The 21,458-nt window shown below is 40.7% G+C and overlaps 1 protein-coding gene across 1 annotated transcript; it reads right to left on the bottom strand.

Moving 5' to 3' along the window:
- Positions 1-7,551: 7,551 nt before the first annotated feature.
- Positions 7,552-21,176, bottom strand: LOC142489628 (arginine and glutamate-rich protein 1-like). The gene is made up of 4 exons (XM_075590730.1): positions 20,651-21,176; positions 13,768-13,993; positions 10,350-10,433; positions 7,552-8,857 (listed from the first exon to the last, which is right to left on the bottom strand). Exons 1-4 carry the CDS (start codon positions 20,971-20,973, stop codon positions 8,693-8,695), a joined length of 798 nt encoding a protein of 265 aa, XP_075446845.1. The 5' UTR covers positions 20,974-21,176; the 3' UTR covers positions 7,552-8,692.
- Between the last annotated feature and the right edge of the window lie 282 nt (positions 21,177-21,458).

Raw genomic sequence — 21,458 nt, 5'->3', positions numbered from 1 at the left:
CACAGGGTTACATTTAATCTAACACGTATACTAATCGTGTAACTATTGTTATCCTTTCACATGATGACAGATGATTGATAAATTTTCCCACTTCCTTTTTCGCATTATAAACATTAGATAACTCCTGGATGTTACAATAATGCAAATAGCGTGGAATTTGAAGAGAGGATGTATTGGGATTGGAATGAGAGGATACTTTGCGGTGTAGACAGCTTCATGCAGGTCCACTCCCACACTTTGAAAAGTTCATGTGGTATGAGACCAGAATGCTGTTTTTTTAGGAGTGGAGCTAATCACTTATTTCTACAACAAGCTGCATCCTTCTTTCTGCCAGCTAAAAAAATCAGAAAACCACAAAGGCATATATCAAATATTCATGCTTATTCAATAAAAAGGACCTTCATGTTCACAGAACTCAAACATTTGTAGCAATCACAAAGTAACAACTGTGTGTCAGATTCTCTAAATATTAATAGGACTTAGGACTGGAGTATGTGCTATAACATTACTGTCACAAACCTGTATTGAAAGTAGATTAGTGTACACACTTTAATTAGGTTTTTAGACATCACATGTCCCTCTATGAAACAATTTTTTTTTATATATGTATAAAATAAAAATATAGTTACCAGAACTGGTCCGGTGACAGAGACAACACACAGTGGTTAGAAAAAAAGGAATTGTATTAGAAAATACGTAGGACACAAACACCAACGTTTCGGTCCTCAACAGGGACCTACTGGTGTGTGCTGTCTGTCACCGGACCAGTTCTGGTAACTATATTTATGATCTACGTGACAAGCATCAGGATTACTGAGGAGGCGAGTGTGAAACACTGTTGTATCATGGAATATATATATATATATATATATATATATATATATATATATATATACACAGCCAATAAAGAATATCACGTGTGAGCACAATCATATGTCTTAGACAGGTCTGCAACCCTGCCTTTCACCATTATCACCTAGCATACAGTGCTTCCACAGCAAGGGATTCTGGGAAATGACATGCAAATGAGCACACAATGTGTCACCTTTTGCCTGAAATCCATTTACATGGAACCCATATGTGGTTTGACTGGCTTTGTATCTAATCCCATGCTGTGCTTAAAAGCGGTGTGAACAGTAGAGCATTTGCGTGTGTGCGTGCGTGCGTGCGTGCGTATGTATATATATATATATATATATATATATATATATATATATATACCAGTTTTCAAGTAGTGGTGGTAGTATAACATAACTATTTTCATTTTGTATGCTTCTAGCTTGCTGTTTACTGTGTATTAGAGGCAGGACATTTTAACCATGTACAGATCCGTTTAGCTTCCATTGCTAAATCAAATCAGATGATTCCTGATCTTATTATGTCTTCAAAGAGGTGTGGTTAAGCACGGTTATTTCACAAATAGCTTGCTAGAAGCTTAGAGAGGAGACCAAATGAGTGAATCAAATACAACCAAGATGAGAGGAAACAATCTCCCAGACATGAAAGGTGGAACAAATATTTATTAAAAAGGGGAATAAAGTCCAAATGGCAAAGAAGAATACAGTCATTGAGACTGGTAGACATACTAGACCGTTAATAAATATAAGCAACATGTTGAACTTTTACAAAACGAATTCATCAATTGAGAAGTCATTTCAGTCTCTTAATTGGTGACAACTAATGCTAAATTGACTTTGTAAATATCAGAAATCAGAAACTGAATCATGTCCCAAAGATCTGCATTTACACTGAGCAAAAAAAAACAAAATCAAAATCCACACAGCAGTCCAGGAATGTAAAGTCTGCTGGATGCTTCAGGCCTATTTATTTTGCTTAGTAGATGAAACCCAATAGTATACCAATAAGAGAAGCCTAACAAACATGAGGACATGGAAAAATCCTGAACATCACCATTAATGAATTATACAATTTGTTGCTTCATGATACTGGATATGGGTTACCTTAAAGCAGGTCCAAGCTAACGTTTATATTTAATTTTTTCCCCCTTTAATATGTGCATGTAATTAGCGAAGTTGCGGATCGGTCTATTCTCATGTGAACGAATGGCAAAGAACTTGGGGGTTCACTAGATGCAGTAGAAGACCAAAGATGCAAAGGTCTGTGGGGGAAGATCATGTGACCAGGCAGTCACTAGATACAATTGGTGCACTTCTAGAGAGAGGACAGGGCTCCAAAAGGCGTGTGCACGAGCCTGTTTTCAGAAGAGGAAGGGGATCTGACTTTGTAAAAATGTAATTAAAAAAAAAAAAATGCTACAAGTATTCTCATAATACAGAACTGATTAATTAATAAAAAACCACCACATGTAGGATATAGCAGCTTGAAAGAAGCAAATCTTAATTTTATATAACTTAAGAGGACCCAATTTCATCTCTTGCTCAGCATTACAGAATGTGTTGACCACTGATTTTATATTGAAAATCTCTCTATCATTAAAAAAATAAAATAATGACTACTGTAGTAGTATTACATACCACGGTTCACATTTTTTTTTTAACTCCTAATGCCATTTTTAATGATTTTTGTAAAAATATTTTTGTACTGATCATTATATGGTTGCAAAACAACCATTTAAAAAGTTATATCCACTTCCTCTTTTGAAACAGGCTCACACCTTTTTGAGCTCTGCCTTTGCAACAAAGGATCACAAACAGATCGGTTGCTGTGTTCCAAACAGCAGACTGTCTATTGCTCTTAAAGATGTAAAAATACAGTGTTACACTTAGTAATATAATGTTACATATCAGCTGCAGCATCTCACAGACTGTAGCACAAAGTTAGTAGGCAGCCATTTAGTTAGGGACACAATCAGGATTTTTATTTTTACAGATTTATAACCTTTTGGAGCACCAATCGAGTCAGTTTAGGTAAAAAATAAGAATTATACATTGTCACATGATTTACATATAAAAAAAAGGGGGGGGGGGAAGAGAATGTAGTATTGCTGCTTTAAATAGATGAAATAATGCCTAAAGCATGGTGGACAAAAATATAAAAAACACAGGAAACAGGCAGAATTGACAGGAGCCAAATTTTTATCGAGTAGCGGGGGAGGGGCGTCAGTCTTTTTCTACCTCCTAAGCTCTGTATCAGAGTGTGTGTCAAAAGTCAGAATAGAGAAGCAGAGGAGGGCAGTCAAAGAGTGCTCTACCTTGTTCTCCCAACCAAGCCCCCACCATAGAAAGTCCTTACATTTTACGCTGGTAAATTGCCCCCCCAAGCCCATGCGCTTTTGAAATGTTAGTTGGTAAAATGTGCCTCTCCTTCTCTAAGCCTATTCTTATTAATGGCATCTGCTATCCCCCCCAAAGTCCCACTACAATCCCTGTCTGATATCACTCATTTTCTTAGCACAATTTCCTCTCTGAATCGGAAGAGTGACCTGTTAGTTCTTGGGGATTTCAACCTCAATTGGCTTTGACTGTATAAACATCAAAATCTGGACCCAATTCAAGTCACTAAATTTATTCGAACTAATTTCCCAACCAACACAGACAACCCTCAAATCTGGTAACCATTCATTGATAGATTGGCTTCTATCCTCATATCCCAGCAGAATCCAATTCTCTGGTCTCCTCTACCTGACATCTTCAGTTACCATGCAATAATGTGTTATGGAAGTTAAATCAAACCACTCAAGTTAAGCCCTAATGTTTTTACTAGAACATTTAGAAACTTTAACCTACAATAATTTCTGGCTGATCTTACAAACTGCCTTTGGTATAAAATAAACCAGATACTTGACCCTCATTCTGCTCTTGTTTTTTTCCCAGAACTTATAAATCTGTGATACTCTTGCCCCAACACTATGCAGAATAAGAGTACGGAGGGCCCAGCTGCTGTGGGTTACATCTGACTTTATTACACTTTAGCAGTTCAGGGATGTCTTGTGGAAAAGATGCAACGTAACTGGCACTTCCAAGGATCTTAATAAGTACAGATGCATTTGGAATACATGCACAAGGCAAACAAGATTAGCAAAAGCCCAATATTACTGTGAAAATCTTTACCAAAATACATAAAATCCATCAAACTTTTGGAAGGTCATCAAGAACTTATTTCAGCCTTCTAGCCACTAACGATCTAGTATGAAAAAAGATGATACTACTGTGACAAATTCCAGACATGGCAAAACCATTAATTGAATACTTTGTGGGGTGTGCTACTTTCCTACTATCAAAGCGCAACCCTAACTAAAATCATGAAGTTCAACCTGGGAGAACCCCTGTAGCTCCACCCACTCCCAACAGTGCTCACAATTTCCAATGTGTCCCGGTTTCTGAAGAGATTACACTGGTACTCCCAATATTAAAACTAAACAGCCAATGTGGAATTGACCTAGGATAATCAAAGTTGTAACGAATTAGTGCCATGGTCGTTACCATACCGCTTGCCTCCTCAATCAATATTTTATCCCACACCTGGAAAACCGCCAGCTGTTCCAATCATCAAAAGTGGGGACAAAAACATTGTCTACAACCACAGATCAATCTCTCTTCTCCCTATACTATTCGAAGTCATAAAAAAATGTGTGCACAACCAATTAAGTGATTACTATACCAAGACAAATTTCCTTAACCAACTCCAATCTGGCTTTTGCCCAAACCACCCACGGCAAGTACCCTCTTAAGTTTGTAATGAGATTCAGTGTCGAATGGAACAACTTACTGACGCAATATTCGAAGATTTTGCAAAGGCTTTTAATACAGGTGATCATGTTAAAAAAAAAAAAAAAGCTTCAGTGCTCTGTAATAGCGGAGCATGTGTTAATTGGTTTCACTCCTACCTATCGGGGACATCCCAATTTGTGTCTACCTCGGGTTCTAACTCCAACTCCTTAGAAGTTACCTAATCATGTCCCGCAAGGCTCTGTTCTGGGCACTTACTCGTTTCAGTCTGAATTAATTATCTATCTACAGCTTGTAAGGCAGCCAGCCTCAATGCACATGTATGCGGATAACACAATCTCATATGCACACAGCCCAACCTCACTGACCTTGAACACATATTTCATTTAAACACAGACAAAACCGTAACAATGTTATTTGGGATTAAGACGAAGTTTCTAAAGCCATCAACGATAGAGCTTCAGATCAGAAACAACCAACACCATTGTAACCAGTCACTAGTTTTAAGTATCTGGGAATTTGGCTTGACGCCCATTTAGTCGGGTTGCAAATTGATATTCGGACATCCAAAACCTAGGCCAAACTAGGTCTACTTTATACAGTAGGAACAAATCCTCCCTAAGCCTGCTGGTCAGAATGTGCATCGCACAGCAGATGCCAATGCCAATTATAGACTATGTGGACATAATATATGGTAAAGCACCCCAAACTAGACACCCTCTACAACTAAATATGCTGTTTTGTACTACAATGTAAAAATACATCACAGCAAAATGGTCCAATAACTTGATTGTCTATCCCTTGAGTCCACATGCAAGTCCATTTTTCCTGTCTTGCCTTCAAATATTCTGGGCCAGCTACCTGAACAAGCCCCTACCACACGCAGCACATATCACAGAGATCTGACTCCAAAAAAAGACTGTTCACAGTCCCAAGGTTCAACAAGGAATCCAGTCACTCCTCTTACTGTGCACCTCACGCCTGGAACTACCTCCAGTTTACGTAATTTGAAGACTTCAGGTGTCACATATTAATCTTGTCTGGAACTGTTGCATACGCCCATTAACATGGTTTCTAACCGTCCAGAAATGTCTCTACATTTAATGTATAACTTCTGTTCATTTAATGTCATTATGTATTATCATCAAAACTCTGTGCCCAGGACATACTTGAAAATTACATCAATGTATTTTTACTGGTAAAACAGTTTATAGATAAAACGGAAAGAGCTCATACTATCCTTTGCGGTCTCAAGTAGTATAGGTTGCACTATTCCCAAGTGAAATGGTGACTGACAGGGCAGGCAGCAGCACTGCACCGCAACATAGGGGCCAGAATTATAGTATTAAGTCAGGGATTTTTCCATTCCTGGCAAAAAGCAAATATTTGCCTACTAGTGTTTTTTTGGAAATCAAGCCGGATTACTTTTTTTTGGGGTTTTCTGAATTGAGTGTTTGTGAAAGATTTTTTTTTTCCTCTAAGATTAGTCTAAAGTGCCACAAAGCAGACTAAGGCTGCGTTTATAGTGCCAGCGACAGCACGGCAAAACAAATGCATTGCTGCCGTCGCGTGCACTTATAGTAAGTGCGGTGCGACGGAATGGTCGCGATCGCTGGAAGTCATCTCTATTTGATTTTCCAGCGACCGTCCCCGTCACTATAAGCGCAGCCTAACCATAATATATTTCAGTAACCAACCGTTTTAAAACAGAATAACATTTTTTGGGGATGTTTACATGCAATGCCAGCTCCTGCATCCTCACAACATGAGGCGTTGGCTTCATACATTCATTCATGGACTATGGTGACCTTTCTTCTAGTTGGGATATATGGTCAATGAATGAAAATATAAAATAGTTTCAATCTGCCTGAATAAATTAATATTTTAACTATATAGTTACCAAAACATTGGATCAGGGAAGCACCTAGGGTTGAAGGTCAAAAACTATTATGGGCAGGTGGACCAACACTGCACAAATTAGACTTTAACCACTGTAATCTTGCGGTACCTTAAGGACACCATTAAATACTTAGATTGTAAGCTCCCCAGCACAGGGATTTCCTTTCCTATGGTCTGACTTTGCTGCACTTACGGTATTATAATGCCCTGTACTGTATAGTCTTTGTAAAGTACACCATGGGCACTCTACAAAGATACATATACATACCAACCAATCCCAGTTGATATACCAGACCAAAATATAGCTACATACAGTAGATGCCCATAGACTACCATGACATGCAGTGCAAGAATATATTGTTTTTCTTAGCAGTGACAATATTATTTTACAGTTATTCTAAGGACTGGATATTTTCCAATGGTAGCTTATGGTGGCAATTAGGGTTTGTGCATTAAATGCATATCAGCACTATTCCAAGTCCTTTTTGTGAGATTTCAAATATTACCGACTAAAATCGGCAAGCTATATTTACATGGCATTTATAATCAGAGCAGTTCCACACAGTTCCTGCTTGGAATTTAGACTAGGCAGGTTATAAAGTATCTCATAACATTGAAAACAATGTTTGTGATAGTTTCATTGGTACACAAATAAGCAGCAACTCCACATTTTCATGTTTTGCAAAATTAGAAATTATAGACGTGTATGAAGAGATTGAAAATTGTGTTATTCTATCCCAAATGGAAAAACAGTGTAGAAGTAATTTTTTGTGCAGTTGCCAAAAATGTCTGCTTCTAATCAAGGTTTAGGCAGCCCCAATATACACCACACAGATGCTTCTTACAAGAAAATTACGAAAATGGAATAACCAAACGTTTTTGCATTCTATCAAGGTTTAAATTTCAGTGGAGTAGACCCACACCTTATTAAAACAAACCACTTTTCCTTACCAAATGAAGTGGTGTAGGTTTACAGTTAACTACAACCAACTAACAAAAAAAGTGGCAGACAAAAAAAAAGTTTATTTTACAGGTTTTCAGGGCATGAACACTTAAAATAAATCCTTTTCTGCAGAAATGAAAACAAGAACACAATCTAAAGCTTTTCCGCATGAACAAAAACACATGTATGGCAGTACCGTGGAAGAAAATTGCATTGATGGAACCTGTATATTATAGCTTCTGTAATGTCTGCTCTTCGTTTCCAGAAACATTTGTCAGTTTCCAAAACGCATTTCCTATTGAAGATGATGAATTTACTTGATTGCTACTGCATGCGTTTCTTTGTTATAATTAGAAGGCTCATAGGCGTTAGGTATTCAGGCATTTGTCTGAGGCAGTTAAGCCAACCAGCTGTTTAAACATGATACTGCAGCTGTAATGGGGCTCAGTCAGCATAAAAAGTAACATTCATAGAACGGCAAAAGATTTGGCTTGGGAAGATGCTGGACAAAGCAGGGAATACATTTTGAAACCAATTCATGAGAAATAACTTTAAAATATTCACAACATACGTGATGCATTTAAGACTTTATTCAGCAAATTGGTGTATTTACATAGTGGGGGATGCTGGTTGAGTTGCTTCAATGTCATTAAAAAATTGGAACGGACAATACTGAACTAGAGAGACTTTAGATAAGCTCTTTGACCATCTGTATCCTTACCTGTATCGGGAACATCAAGTGCAAGTGGAACAGCATCATGGGGACACTGATATAATAATACACTACAAAGCTCCAACAATACTGTGGTACTTTATGGATGCAAATACCAACCAATCTGTTTTAAAATTTTTCATATCAAAAGAAAACAGCATGTTTAGGAAAAAAAATTATACCGGGAAGGGTCAGTTAAAACCTTATCAGATCGTACATAGCAATTTGTGGAGACCTAGCCCTATTAGCATTGTTAAGAGTTAATGAGACATAATTCTGTAAAAGTAGTTACTGATCTGATAAGGATTTGACTTAATTAAACGCCATTAAAGAAAACGTAAAAAAAGGTTACGGAATTTAGAGCACAGCCCCATTTTGAACAAGTCGACGCTTCAGACTACCAAATAAAAAAAAAAAAAAAAAAAAAAACTTCAACATGAAGCTACCATACAAAGTCTTAATTTGGTGAATAAAAGTTCAGGTGGCCCTTTAATCAGGGCTTTTTAATGAGAATGACAGTTTCGGCCTCGATTTTCCCTTGCCCAATATAATTTTTTGCTCCTCCTTTTGTTGACGTTGTCTCTCTTGTTCTAGTTTCATCCTCTCCTCATGAATTTTTCTTTGTTCTTCAACAATTTTCAATTGTTCCTCAGCCTGCAAGTAAAAGTGGCACACAAGGTCATAACCGGATCTGTGGTCATTATAGAAGGTTGACAAGAGATGGGACAGAGACTACGCCTTAAAATGTAGAATATAATTTCACAGTACAAATTCTGCACTTAGGGGGTATTCTACATCTGACGAGGTGACCAATCAATTCCCCCATTAATTAAATGGGGATTTCTGCCGAAAATGGACCATTCAATTGTGTCGGTGGATATAGAATAAGCTCCTAACACTTGTTTCAAAATATTTCAGTTTGTGAGAAATCACATGGCTTACCATGTTACGTCACAAGTTCATTATGTTATTCAATTTGAGATTTCTTGTGAACAAATTCCTGCAATAATATATAGCTAAATAAAATTTGTAATTTATAGGCCAACCTCATGGGGAGTAAGTACATATATTCAGCACTTCCCTACTTATGGAGTATTACATCCCTTTGCTTTAAATTAAGAAAGCCGTTATATAGGTACAGTCCTAAAGCAAATTAAGTGTGAGCAGCAGGAGCATGCCCAGACATTAATAAATGTCTCATCAAAACAGTAGTTCCATAACTTCAATTATATTAAATAGCTTTGCAAATTTGGAAGCAACAATTTCACTGTCAAAAGCACAATACATACTCAATATGCATTTAAATGCATTATATGTAGCCAAAACAAAATAAAGTTCACAGTGTTGTAATACAAAAAATGGAAAAAAACATTGTACAAAGAATTATTATTGCCGTTTTTGTCAAACTCTTTAAGAATTTGTTACCATTATTAGGAAATTAGATTTTTGTGTGTGTGTGAAAAGGGTACAATACATTATTTTTACAGTTTGTCTCTACAGGTAAATGAACGCCAAATATTTGTCTTTGTCAAGAAATAAGGAAGTTGACACTAACACAAATATGTTTTGTGCCGAACAACATGTGACAATCATATAGATGTGACATTAAATGGACCACTTTTATAGATACATAATGGTCCCCTGTGGTACTGCACCCATGGGGAAAGACATTCTATACAAATAGGCATAACCTCAGTAAATTGAGGACTCTGGTTGAATGTTTGCATTAAGGCATTATAAGGCCTGTTTTATAGTGGTGGGTGTGTGCGCGCGCTACGCCGTGCGCGGATTTTTAGTTGGCTGATAACGTCAGCCTTTCTATAGATGTGCCGCGCACGCGCACGGCAGGGAGAGGGAAGCAGACAGACAGCGGCAAAGATGAAGAAATTCATCTTTTCGCGCCGCTGCCTGCGCTCAAATATATGTATTGGTGTGTATGCATGCGTGGATGTTTGTTTGTATGGATGTGTGTGTGTGGGGGGGGGGGGGGAGAGAAATAACTGCAGAAGTAAAAAAAAAATTATTATACTTTTTTAAATTTAAAAACACACACACACGCACACGCTCGTTCGCATAGGAACGCACGGCCGCATCCTGTATATAACAGCCCTAATGCATACACCAGCAGCGGCTTAAAGCGCCTTACCAGTTTAGCTTGTGCATCTGCAATTTTTCGGTTATTCTCTTCAAGTATTCGCTCTAGCTCCTCACGCTTTGCTCGTTCTTCTTCCTAAATGGAGGACACAGTGAAATATTAGAAAGGTGAAATACTACTATGCTCATCTTCCTCTAATCTGCCTCAATTCCGTTTAGGATTTAAAGGGCAGCTCTACAGCCGCCATTTGCTTTCAAAAACATCCAACTGCGCATCCACTACAGACAGATTCTAGTACTAAATTCAGCTCAACCCTCCCAGTCCGAACAGCAACCAACCCTCCTCTTAGCCACAGCCTCCTGACCGTTACAGATTTGTTTTTTTTTTCCCTTCCTCTTTCCTTTCTTTAATAGTCACACATAACAAACATAACTACAAAACTGGATAGCATTTATCAAATTAACAAGAAAAACGGAAATATAAATAAAGGGAATAGTTTGTCTCACCAATAACGTATACCTACGTATTCTTTACCTATACTCCTTTAATCAGCATTAAAAGTTGAATATTTACTGTCTTGTCCAGTGTCCTGCAGAGTGTGCTCCTCAGCTGCCATACGCGCCAGCTTCCTCTTTAAAATGATTTGTACTGTTAGCTTGGCAACACCTGCCATCAGCAGCTCAACCAATTATAAGAAACATACAAGGAAGGCTGAGCTGAGGAATGCAGATGTTTATCGTAAAAAGGGAACAAAAATATGTAATTCATCATTCCTAAGGCAAACAATTAATAAGAAACATACATTTATTGTTAGTCAAAAGCACAACTGGCAATCCATATTTGAGAAACTAGGGGAATCTTCTTACAAATTCAAGAATGTATTATTGCTTTATCTATTTAAAGGTGCAATCTGTTACTGTCACAAAACAGATTCAAAACAAAAAATATTGGTGTTTACTTTTAACGAGCCTTTGACGCAGCTTTCCACAATGAGCAGTTTTATTGATTTTATGCTGTAGGACAACACATCTGCTTATCTTGTATTTCTTCAGAAGTTTCTAAAATGAATATCCTTTTCTCACAGAATGTAACAGATGTGGTCCACTGATTACATGCAGCTATGATTTACGTATGCGTTTAGATTTTTGGTGGGACTGCACCTTTAAAAATCAACTGTAGACATCAAAAACGGTAATGGGTATGTGCCAACGTGTGCAAATTCACACCCCCATTTTATAGGTTTTGATTCCATTGTATGTGAAATATTCCTCACATGATGTTTACAAATGTTTTGGACTAGATTTCTAGGTGTGTGTGTGCTACAGTCACAACAAAAAGCAACGGATGAAGGAAAAAATCCTATGACCAGTAACAGGCTACTGATTAGTACCTATTGCTCTAAAGATTGAATACCATTATATACTGCAAAAATTAAGTTTGCATTAAAAAAAAATGTGCTTCAGTTAACTAGCGGAAATTAAAATGTTGATATAAAAACAGCGAACAGAAAATTTCACGCCACCGACAGCATGTAGGTACAGATGCAGCGGCTGTTATTTTAACAAATCACGCAGTGTATACCTCGGAATACCCATGCCATGGCGCTGGATTTCTTCCAATCGTACCGCCTTAACACGCGAGCGCAGGCGAGTGCAGAACATGGCATTTTAGTGTTCTGGCTTTTAAACACCTGAAATTTACACAGTACTGTACACATTACAATTCATTCATTTCATTGCATTTAATTGCACACAATCCATGAAATTCAAACAAAGCAACCGCGATAAACACGTGTGCCTGGGGCAATTGGCGGCGTTCATACCGCGTAGAGTACAGCAGCGGACACGAAAACAGCGCCGTGATTTATTTCAATAACGGCCGCTTCATCTGTAAGTAAGCAACATGGCGTAAGCAACACCAAGAGGGGTAATAAATAAAAAGGTATTTTTGAGTAGTACCATAAACAAAACAATGGAGAATGGTAATTAAAGGATTCTGCCATAGTTGAGTAAAACGAGTTAACAGTAGTTGTAAATTGACGTTTGGTAATCTGTCAAAAACTGACCTCAAATCAACGTAAAAAAGAATTTTATTGTGTATCAATCTTGGAGCAATCAGTACAGAAAACAACCGATTTCAGAAGCCTATTACTGCCTCATAGGGATATATTTTCTGCTTTTTCTCCACCTGCTGAAAAGCAATATATTGAATTTAGATGAGCAACTTGATCTTCTCCAGGTCTCTAGAGGAGAAAAGGATGTTATGACTAGGTACTGAAAATTGTTAATGATGATCTGAACAAACAGGGTGGAAAGGGGGTGGAAACAAAAAAAAACAAAAACAAAAAAGTGTTATTCTGGGGTTAATTAAGCACATTGAACGGTACGGTGCTCAAACATTCAAAGTTAGGGAAACATAGCCTCCTTTCTAGGAAGCGGGTTTCAACTGGCTAAGTGACGAGTTCCTTGTAAAAAATGGTTACTGTAGTTTGCAGGCCATGCACTGCAATTCTTTGAAGATTACGGTGCAATAGTCTTCCGTTGCTAGACTGTTCCTTTAATAAAGAATAGTGGGGTAAAATGCTCATAATACTGCAGCCATGGCAAAAGTTTCAAGTACACTTCCAACAGGCTCCATTACAATTAACCTCATTGCAGTTCAATGGTCGGCAGCCCCCTTGTCACTAAAAGGCGCTGAGAACAGTAGTTTTTTTTATTTATAAATTATATTTAAAGCCGCAATCCCTTGCAGCTGTATTTTTTTCTTGACATACATAAAAAACATTCTACCTTCGTTAAAACAAAGGGTTCTTTGGGGCACTCCAAGCTATGAGGACCCCTGGTTTAGGAGATCTCTAATTTAGAAATTCCCTTACAGGAACCTTTCTCCACAGGGGTAGCCTCAATTAGTTAGCCAATAGAAAGATGTAACATCATACTGCATGTTTTTTAACCTTTTTTTTTTTGGTTAAGGAACGCTATAACTATATAGGGAAATTCTGAGGAACGCCAACCCTCTCTAATAGCATGTCTGAGATCAGATGCATTGTAAATTCTTTTGTATTTGGTATAATATTCAAATGACCTGAAAGTTACAGGAAACCCTTTCGGGGATACCTAGGGAACCCTGGTTGAAAAACACTCAGTGAGATGACATTGCAGCTTCCTAATAGATGACCCCATAGCCACCTTAAAGATACCTTGCCAATTGGGGGGTCCACAGAACTTGGAGTGCCGCAGTTCAGCTCCAGAGGACCCCCTGGTTCATACAAGGTAAAGAAATACAAAAACCAAATGCTTTATTTGGTGGTGGAGGGAAGGTATAATGCTGCTTTAAGGAGCTTAGAACACTGCATGTTTCTATCAGAAGCGGTTTACACAGCCGAACCTGATCAAAAGGAGCAGAAAGCAACCAAGTAGAGAAAGTTTTGCCATGGACTGACACTACTTTCCAAACGACCAAGCGTTACCTCTCTGGCTTTTTGTGCAGCTAGCTCAGCCTGCCTCTGTCGCTCAAGTTCTTCGAGCAACTGCTTTTCCATGATGCGCTTGGCTTCCTCAACCCTGCGGAGAACCTCGCGCTCAATCTCATCTTTCCGTTTCTCCAACTCCTCTTCTACTCGCTTGGCAACCAGTTCTTCTACCCGTCGTGCCGTCTCCTCCTCAATAAGCTTTTCTTCAATTTCTTGCTGCCGACTGCATAAAAGAAAAAAAAAAAAAAAAAAAAGTTTTACTCCATTCTATTTTAAAGCACCGAATGTCAGCGAACTTGCAATGACAAAACTATCTCAAATGAAAGGAAGTCCATGCCCATGAATCAAGAGATTGAGGAAAGTTCGACATTTACTGATATGTAGCTATTGATTTAATTCCCATTGAAACGACTTCTGCTGAATTTTGCAACTGTCTTTCATACTAGATATTGCAACACATTGATACACTTCAATCACAATTACATTAATATGTATATACTATTCACAAAATATTGATACAGTCCTTAAACACGTCTAAATATAGTGTTAATAGGCAAGATACGTCTACACTGTAGCTTGTTTTCTTTCCTAATAGGCACCCTGTAGGAGTTGTATGAAACTAAAGGCTCACATTTTTGATCTTGGATGTGTAACGTCAAGACACTTGAAATGTTACTCAATTAAAAAATAAAATACATCAGTTGTATAGTATTTAAGTAATAACCCCCGAAGAACAGGGCATTACTGGCCAATAATGCCCTGGCTGAAAGAGTTGAAGGCCCGAGGCGAAGCCGAGGGACTTTAACCAAGCCAGTGTATTATTGGCCAGTAATGCCCTGTTCTTCGGGATTATTACTATTATAGGCGCTTTTTTCCCCCCCAAACAAGATAAGACTTTGTAGTGATATTGATTTATCAGCATGATTGTCTACATTCTTTTGCTGCAAGTTTATTAATAAGGAAAAATTGTACATACACAGCCCCCCTCTATATAGACACACACACACACACACACTGCAGCCCCCCCCCTCTACACCCACAAAACACAGACAGCAGACACCAACAAAACAGACTGTTAGTCTCTCTACACCCACAAAAAAACACCAACAGAAAAGACACCAATAAAACACTCTGCTGCCCCCCTTTACACCCACAAAACACACAGCAGACACACAAGCCTTTCCCCTCACTCTCCTGTGCGGAGCACTCTACAGGCAGAGTGGGGGAGGAGTCAGTGTTTGCTGCTGCCTCCTGTCCAATCACTTCCCCTGTGAGAGCTGATCTCACTCTTTCTGAATGAGAACTGAAAGTCGATTGGCTGAAAAACTTGTCAGGGTGCCAAAAATTCCGGGCCATTATTGATTGAGTAATGGCTGGAATTTTAACCAGAATACAGGGATTTCAATAATGACTGGAATTTAACAGCTTTAGCTTATAATAGATAATACTTACTGCATCACCCCCTCACCCCCTATATGTCCTGTTTATTATTTTAAGGTATTAAAAGTAGGCTTCCATGGTTGATCTATCAAAAATAGAAGAAACAAGATCTTGGATGAGTGATCACGGGAGAATGAATCGATCGGCAGCTTAAAGATCGGTAATAGGCAGGTTAGTGTTGTTCCAGAAGAGGAAATAAGAAACATTAGTAATACCCCATTACACCACGATTCAAAGGTTACAGAGGAGAAAAGAAGGATATCTACACACATCCTTCTCTCTAGACACACAACACTAGACATGGAATGGGACGTTTTGACCAAAACGCCGCCAATGTTCAGCCGCAGGGCAACTAGTCGGGGGACACTTCGCCACAATGTCGCAATGCAGCGCACTTGACCCAACATGCCTGTCTAGGCAGTGTAGTGGTCGGGCGCGGGACATTTAAACATGTAGCTGTCGAAGCGGGCAGTCAGGGCAGACCTGGCTTGTCGGGTCGGATGTGCGGCGGTCGCAGTAAAGTGCCCCAGCGTCGGAATGTCGGTGGCGTTTTAGATTGCTCTAGACATACATCCACCCACCCCCCCCCCTAGATATACAAAGACATCCATCTATGCATGCATCCTTCTAGACATCAATGCATACCTCTAGATATACATAAAAAATACTGAAGAGCCAGCGTTAGGCCTAGCTGACCCTCCCCACCCGTTGTTGGTTGTCACTGTGTGTATGCCAGTATGCATCTGTGACACACTGACTCACATCTCAGCTATCAGCTGACTAGCCGCGCCCCTGTAATTTTTCTATCCCTTTATAATTAAACAAAATAACTAGTACCAAAAAGGTCTAGTAGAGTAGGGTATACAATAAAACCTGTTGGTGCCAATGGGATAATATAACTACCACTGAGAAAAGCATCGCAAAAACAAAGCACTATGATGTTAGATATCGATATATCTATATAAAAACAGGACAGGAACTCCAAAATCCAAAGGTTACATTTCACCTTTGGATCTTGGAGTGCCTGTCCTGTTTCCTTCTATCAGATGTGCGGCCTTGCTGAGACCTGGGGTTTGCAGCATACCACCACCTGTATCTACACATATGTGAGTACCTGGTTTTCTGGACTGAGAGAGTATATTTATTAACGCCACTATTGTGGAAGCATATTTTTAACCATTTCTCTAACATAATTAATGATTGGACCACAATTTAAAAGAGTCTTAAGAAGTAAATAAATGATCAGAGTATACAGACCATGTTACTTTTGTTAATCCCTGGTACCAAACCATTCAACATTTAAAGAGATCAATGTGGAGTTATGAACTCTTTTGGTGCCCTGAAATCTGCAGCAAGAGTGCCACATGTATTCTGCCTTCAGGGCTACCCGCAGCTGTGACCTTGACCTGACCCCATTAGAAAAAGAGCAAGTCCTCCTATTCCTTATGACTGAAAAGAGCCATGGTTGCAATTAGTAAGGCAAGAAAAATGGAATGAAGTTCAAGGAATATCGTAAGGACAATTTGTGCCAGTCCTTGTGAAAGTGACTGAACGGGACAACAGGATAGAAGACAGGCAATTAGAAAATCTTTATGGTAGCCATCTCTTTATCTCCCCCCCAAAACAATTTTTTTTTTTACATTAACATATCTCCAAAACCAAAAGTAATTATTTTTGTGGGTCTCTAAAGCCTTAGGCCTCACTTATAGTCCTGGCTACGCCTATAGTGTAGGAGACGAGATAGCAACCGGGGGCCATGGCTGTTAGCGATTCGCCCTCACTGGATGGTCACGCCAAAAAAAAATTCCATTGACTTCATCAATTTTGGTCGCTGTGTCGCACCGTCACGGTTGCGCCCACGATGGATTAAATCAACTTGTTTTGATATGACGCTGTGACTAAGCGCAGCCTAAGTCCCACTTACTGGCTAAGCCGCCAAAAATGACTGATAGGTCTTCACTGCTTTTTTCAATGTAATTACAAACATCATTGTTTATATTTGGCCGCAGTGTTAGGCCTCTTCCCCAGAGATCGCGACGGCGCGTGCGCAAGAGACGGCCCTCTAGTACGTGCAGGCTCAAAGCGTGATAGCGACCACATTTTCAAAAGACAAGAAATTTGTCTTTTGGCGTGGCGGCCGAGCAATGGCCACGTTACGAGGGCAGTTCAGTCAATGAGGGCGAACCAGCCGCATGACGTCATGGCCGAGCCCCCGCCATGCCTTCCCGAGCAATCTGAAGTCCACGGATCGCTGCAGAAACGGGTGCGTGCTCCAACGCGCACACCGACTGGGGCCGTAGCCCAAGAACTTTTGGGGGGCACAATACTCGTTAATCAAGTGTTCTTCCCCTTAACTATTTTATACCTCAGCTAAACTCACCGAAGTTATGGAACTGCTGCGGCATTCCTTCTTTGATTAGCAAAAAAGATTTCAAAATACTTGTTTGATGAGATATATAAATAATAGCTCCATGTAAGCATGCGACTGTCAACTTAAGGGGAACTGCCCATCACTGATTTTTCTTATAGTAATTTCCAATTTTAGGCTTTCAGGCAGGGGTGGCTGAAATGATTAATTACTTAGGAGCCAGCGTTGTTAGGCCAACACACCCATCTTGACTCGGACACACACACACACACACACACACACACACACACACACACACACACACACACACACACACAATCTGAATTAGCCCTGCCTCCTGCTCTCCGATTCCCTCACTCTTCTCACCGACACAGTCTAACTTATCTGACTAGCCCCACCCCCAACCCCGGCACACTTACTGAGCTGTGCAATGGTAAGGCAGCGGCCAACTAGAGCGCATTTTTCTCGGAAGATGTGTGTCCTGCTAGTTGCCGTGTAGGGGGTCATGGCCATGTCGTCACGGAGCTGGTTCGCCTCATTGGGCAAACCGCTCACATGACAGCGAGCGGCAAATCAAATTGATTTGTCTCGCCAAGCAGCTGAGCGCCGCATGCTCACGCTGGACAAACACACTGTAGCACTGTTTTTGATTGCGCTGAGCGCGAGTGCCCCCTCAGCATCACCCTGGCTGCAGGCTAACGTGACCCATCAATTTTAGGCACCCAGGAAATTTCCATCCCTACTTCCAGGCCTAAACTTTTACATCTGCCAAATTATGAAGCTGCTGTCAATTGAATGAATTTCAAGCTTCATAGACATTTTGGCAAGATACCATTAAGGACAGACCATTTATTTGGAAATGTTGGCAAACCCTATTAACTGACACAGTAGGAGTTTTCTTTAGGTTGAATGTTCAAACAGTAATACGTGTTACTCAATAATTCATCTAGTTTTTAACGTGTTTGGACATTTAAATATTAATCTGATCTAATTTTTGGAAACTTAAAAGCACTCCTACCATGGAGCGAATGGGAATACAATCTCCAACAGTGACAGTGTCGCTATCACTAATTTGCACACAAGGAAGAAGCTGTCCACAAGCAATTTGAGATAATCATTAATAAAATCCATTTAGAATTTACTGGTATTGCAGGCACACCAGTGCTACACTAGAAGACCTATTGTAGCAGTGCTGCTTTAAGTTTTCTAGTTGGCCATCTTGAAACAGTAAGGTGTGTGTACCTATCCCACTACACATACATAACAGTGACACGGGATGAAACAGGATGAAACAGGATGAAACAGGATTAATAATGGTCAACTTCAAAGTCCCCACTATAGAAAAACAAACAAAAAAAAAATTCCAACTAAAATACATTTTAAATGAATAGGAATACCAAACAAGCTTCTTTGGTATTTTAGTATTGAAATCATTCGGGAGCACGACCTTTTAAAAGGAACGTCACAATGAAATTGGTAGCTGAACTGGTTATTGTTTAAATTTGTATAATAAAAAATTATAGCTTTTTTTTTAAAAGCATAAATTACAATGATGAACTTATAAATCTAGCCTCACCATTAAACCATTTGATTGTGTGGAAAGTATGGAAATGTTGCTGAAATCAAATGCACATTTCTAGAATGATAAACATTTTCTAAACCTACTTTCATTTGTTGTTGCCATATTATTGCTATATCCCTATTTAGGATGATTAGGCTGTGTGTCACTGTGTAACCATCGCTTTGAAAGCATTTAAGAGGGACGTGGATTTTATGTGGGTTATTCATGAATGCATTAATCGTACGCAAACTCCCATTTAAGCCAACTTCGCACTTGAAATCATTGTGTAAAGATAACTAATCTTTATGTACAGTTGCACAAAGCACGTTCTTTTAGTAATATGTAAAGGTGTGCACTGATTGTTACTGAACCAAAGATGTAGGCAATGTGTCTGTTACACATTACCCTTTACCAACAGCCACATTCATCTGGGATGTGGGACTAAGGGGATGTAGGTCTTGAGAAGACCACAGCCTGAAACAGATCAATATCTTGCTAGTGTGAATCTCCAGCTCAGCACTCCAGTCTCTAAAGGAGATAACAGAGGATCCCACTGAGGAGACCTGCTTTCAGGATTCACAATACTGCTTAGGCCTTGACCCCGCTGCCTACTACAGCGTCCGCTGTGGCGGACGCTGCACGGACGAGAGCCCTCCCCTCAATGGCGCCGGGCCCGCTGCGAGGGGGGGGCGCAGCGTTGGGGCGAGAGCTGCTCCTGCTCTCAATAGAATTGAGAGCAGGACTCGCGTCGAGCGATACGGCACGCCCCCCGGCGGTTCAGCCAATGAGGGCGAACCTGCCGAGTGACATCATGGCCGCGCCCCGTCACTCCCCCGCCACGCCCCCCCCCCCGTCTCTCTTCCTGCAGTGAGCTGCAGACCAGGTAATCGGCTGCACGTGCCGCCAATCTCGCGGGCGCGCGTTGCAGCGGAGATACCGGGGCCTTAGCCTTAGATTTCAAGCACCAGTTTCCAAGTGTCAAATCACTACAGATATGCGTTCCCTCTATTTGTACATCAGGGCCAGGCTCGCTGCTAAATAGAATAAATAGCAAAAATAGATTTATTCCACACATATGGCAATCAAATGTCAGGAGCAACGTTTCGGACCTCACTTGGTGCTTTCTCAAGCTCAAGGACCGAGTGCGGTCCGAAACGTTGCTCGACACATTTGATTGTCATTTATGTTGAATAAATCTATTCTTGCTGAGAGAGAGAGAGAGAGAAGGCACTACTATACGCAGAAAAGTTAAATGTATTTGTTTTGAGTATAAGAGTGTCTGTCCTGTTTTCCTTTGTATCTTTATGCACCTCCCTTTATTTTATATCCTGCATTTTATTTATACTTTGCACAATGTGAGCTGCTTACAGGATATGTCCCCATGTGTTTAGCTGTGTTACACCCATGGGCCTGTGAGACACCCATGGGCCTGTGAGACACCCATGGGCCTGCTCGGCCCAGCCGCTGCTCGGATCGCCGGCCTCCCCTCTCCCCCCGGTACCGGCACTCACATCCGCCGCTGCCTCTCGTACTCCACTTTCTTCTCCTCATCCTCCCGCTTCTGCTTCTCGTCCAGGCTGCTCCTCTTGCTGACCGTGCGCCCGAAGATATCGATGCGCTCGGGCGGGGTGACGGGCCGCTCCCGCTCCCGGCGGGCCACAGTGTTAGACCGGGACCTGGAGCGGGACTCCCGGCGCCGGTTCCGCTTGGTCTCGCGGGATTTGGAGCGCTTCCTCACCCGCTCCTTCTCCCGCGAGCGGCTGCGCTTCTTGTTGTGCTTGCCGCTCTTGGTGTGTTTGGAGCGGGAAGAGCTGCGGCTGCGGGACCGGCCCATGTCTCTGCACTCGCGGCTAGTGCTGGGGGCGGCCTCCCCGCCTCCGCTCTCTCCGGGCGGGATTGGGGGACGAGGGGGGGACGTGCTGGCTGCCGGTGGCCTCGTCACCAAAAATCAACCGACTAGGACAAAGATGGCGTCGGCACCGACCCTGCGCCGCAGCGAGCTCGAGAGACCCACAATGCCGCGAGACAACCAGCGCGCGCCTGCGCAATAGCAGCAGAACGCAGGGATCTCGCGACCCACAATGCAGCGCGCGCGGCGTGTAAACTCGCGGTTGTGATGAGGATGAGTGCTACGAGTGACGTCAAGACGTTGCCGTCATCTGGACTCAGTGCTGGTTCCAATGGCTAAATATATAAGTCAATGCAAACTTCCTGATGTAGTGGGAGGTGGTGGGGAAACAATAGTGCTGTCAATGCATTATGATTCTATCTATCTATCTATCTATCTATCTATCTATCTATCTATCTATCTATATTAAT

The sequence above is a fragment of the Ascaphus truei genome, chromosome 3 (genome assembly GCF_040206685.1).
Source record: "Ascaphus truei isolate aAscTru1 chromosome 3, aAscTru1.hap1, whole genome shotgun sequence".
Lineage (NCBI taxonomy): Eukaryota > Metazoa > Chordata > Amphibia > Anura > Ascaphidae > Ascaphus > Ascaphus truei.
Note: the sequence above shows the minus strand (reverse complement) of the source record. Positions and strands in the feature narration are given on the sequence as shown.

Coding starts and splice junctions, on each gene's coding strand:
- LOC142489628 (XM_075590730.1), bottom strand. CDS start 20,973: ATGGGCCGGTCCCGCAGCCGCAGCTCTTCCCGCTCCAAACACACCAAG. Junction 10,434..13,767: donor CTGCACAAAAAGCCAGAGAG/GTAACGCTTGGT, acceptor TCCTCCATTTAG/GAAGAAGAACGAGCAAAGCG. Junction 8,858..10,349: donor CAGATGCACAAGCTAAACTG/GTAAGGCGCTTT, acceptor TTTTACTTGCAG/GCTGAGGAACAATTGAAAAT.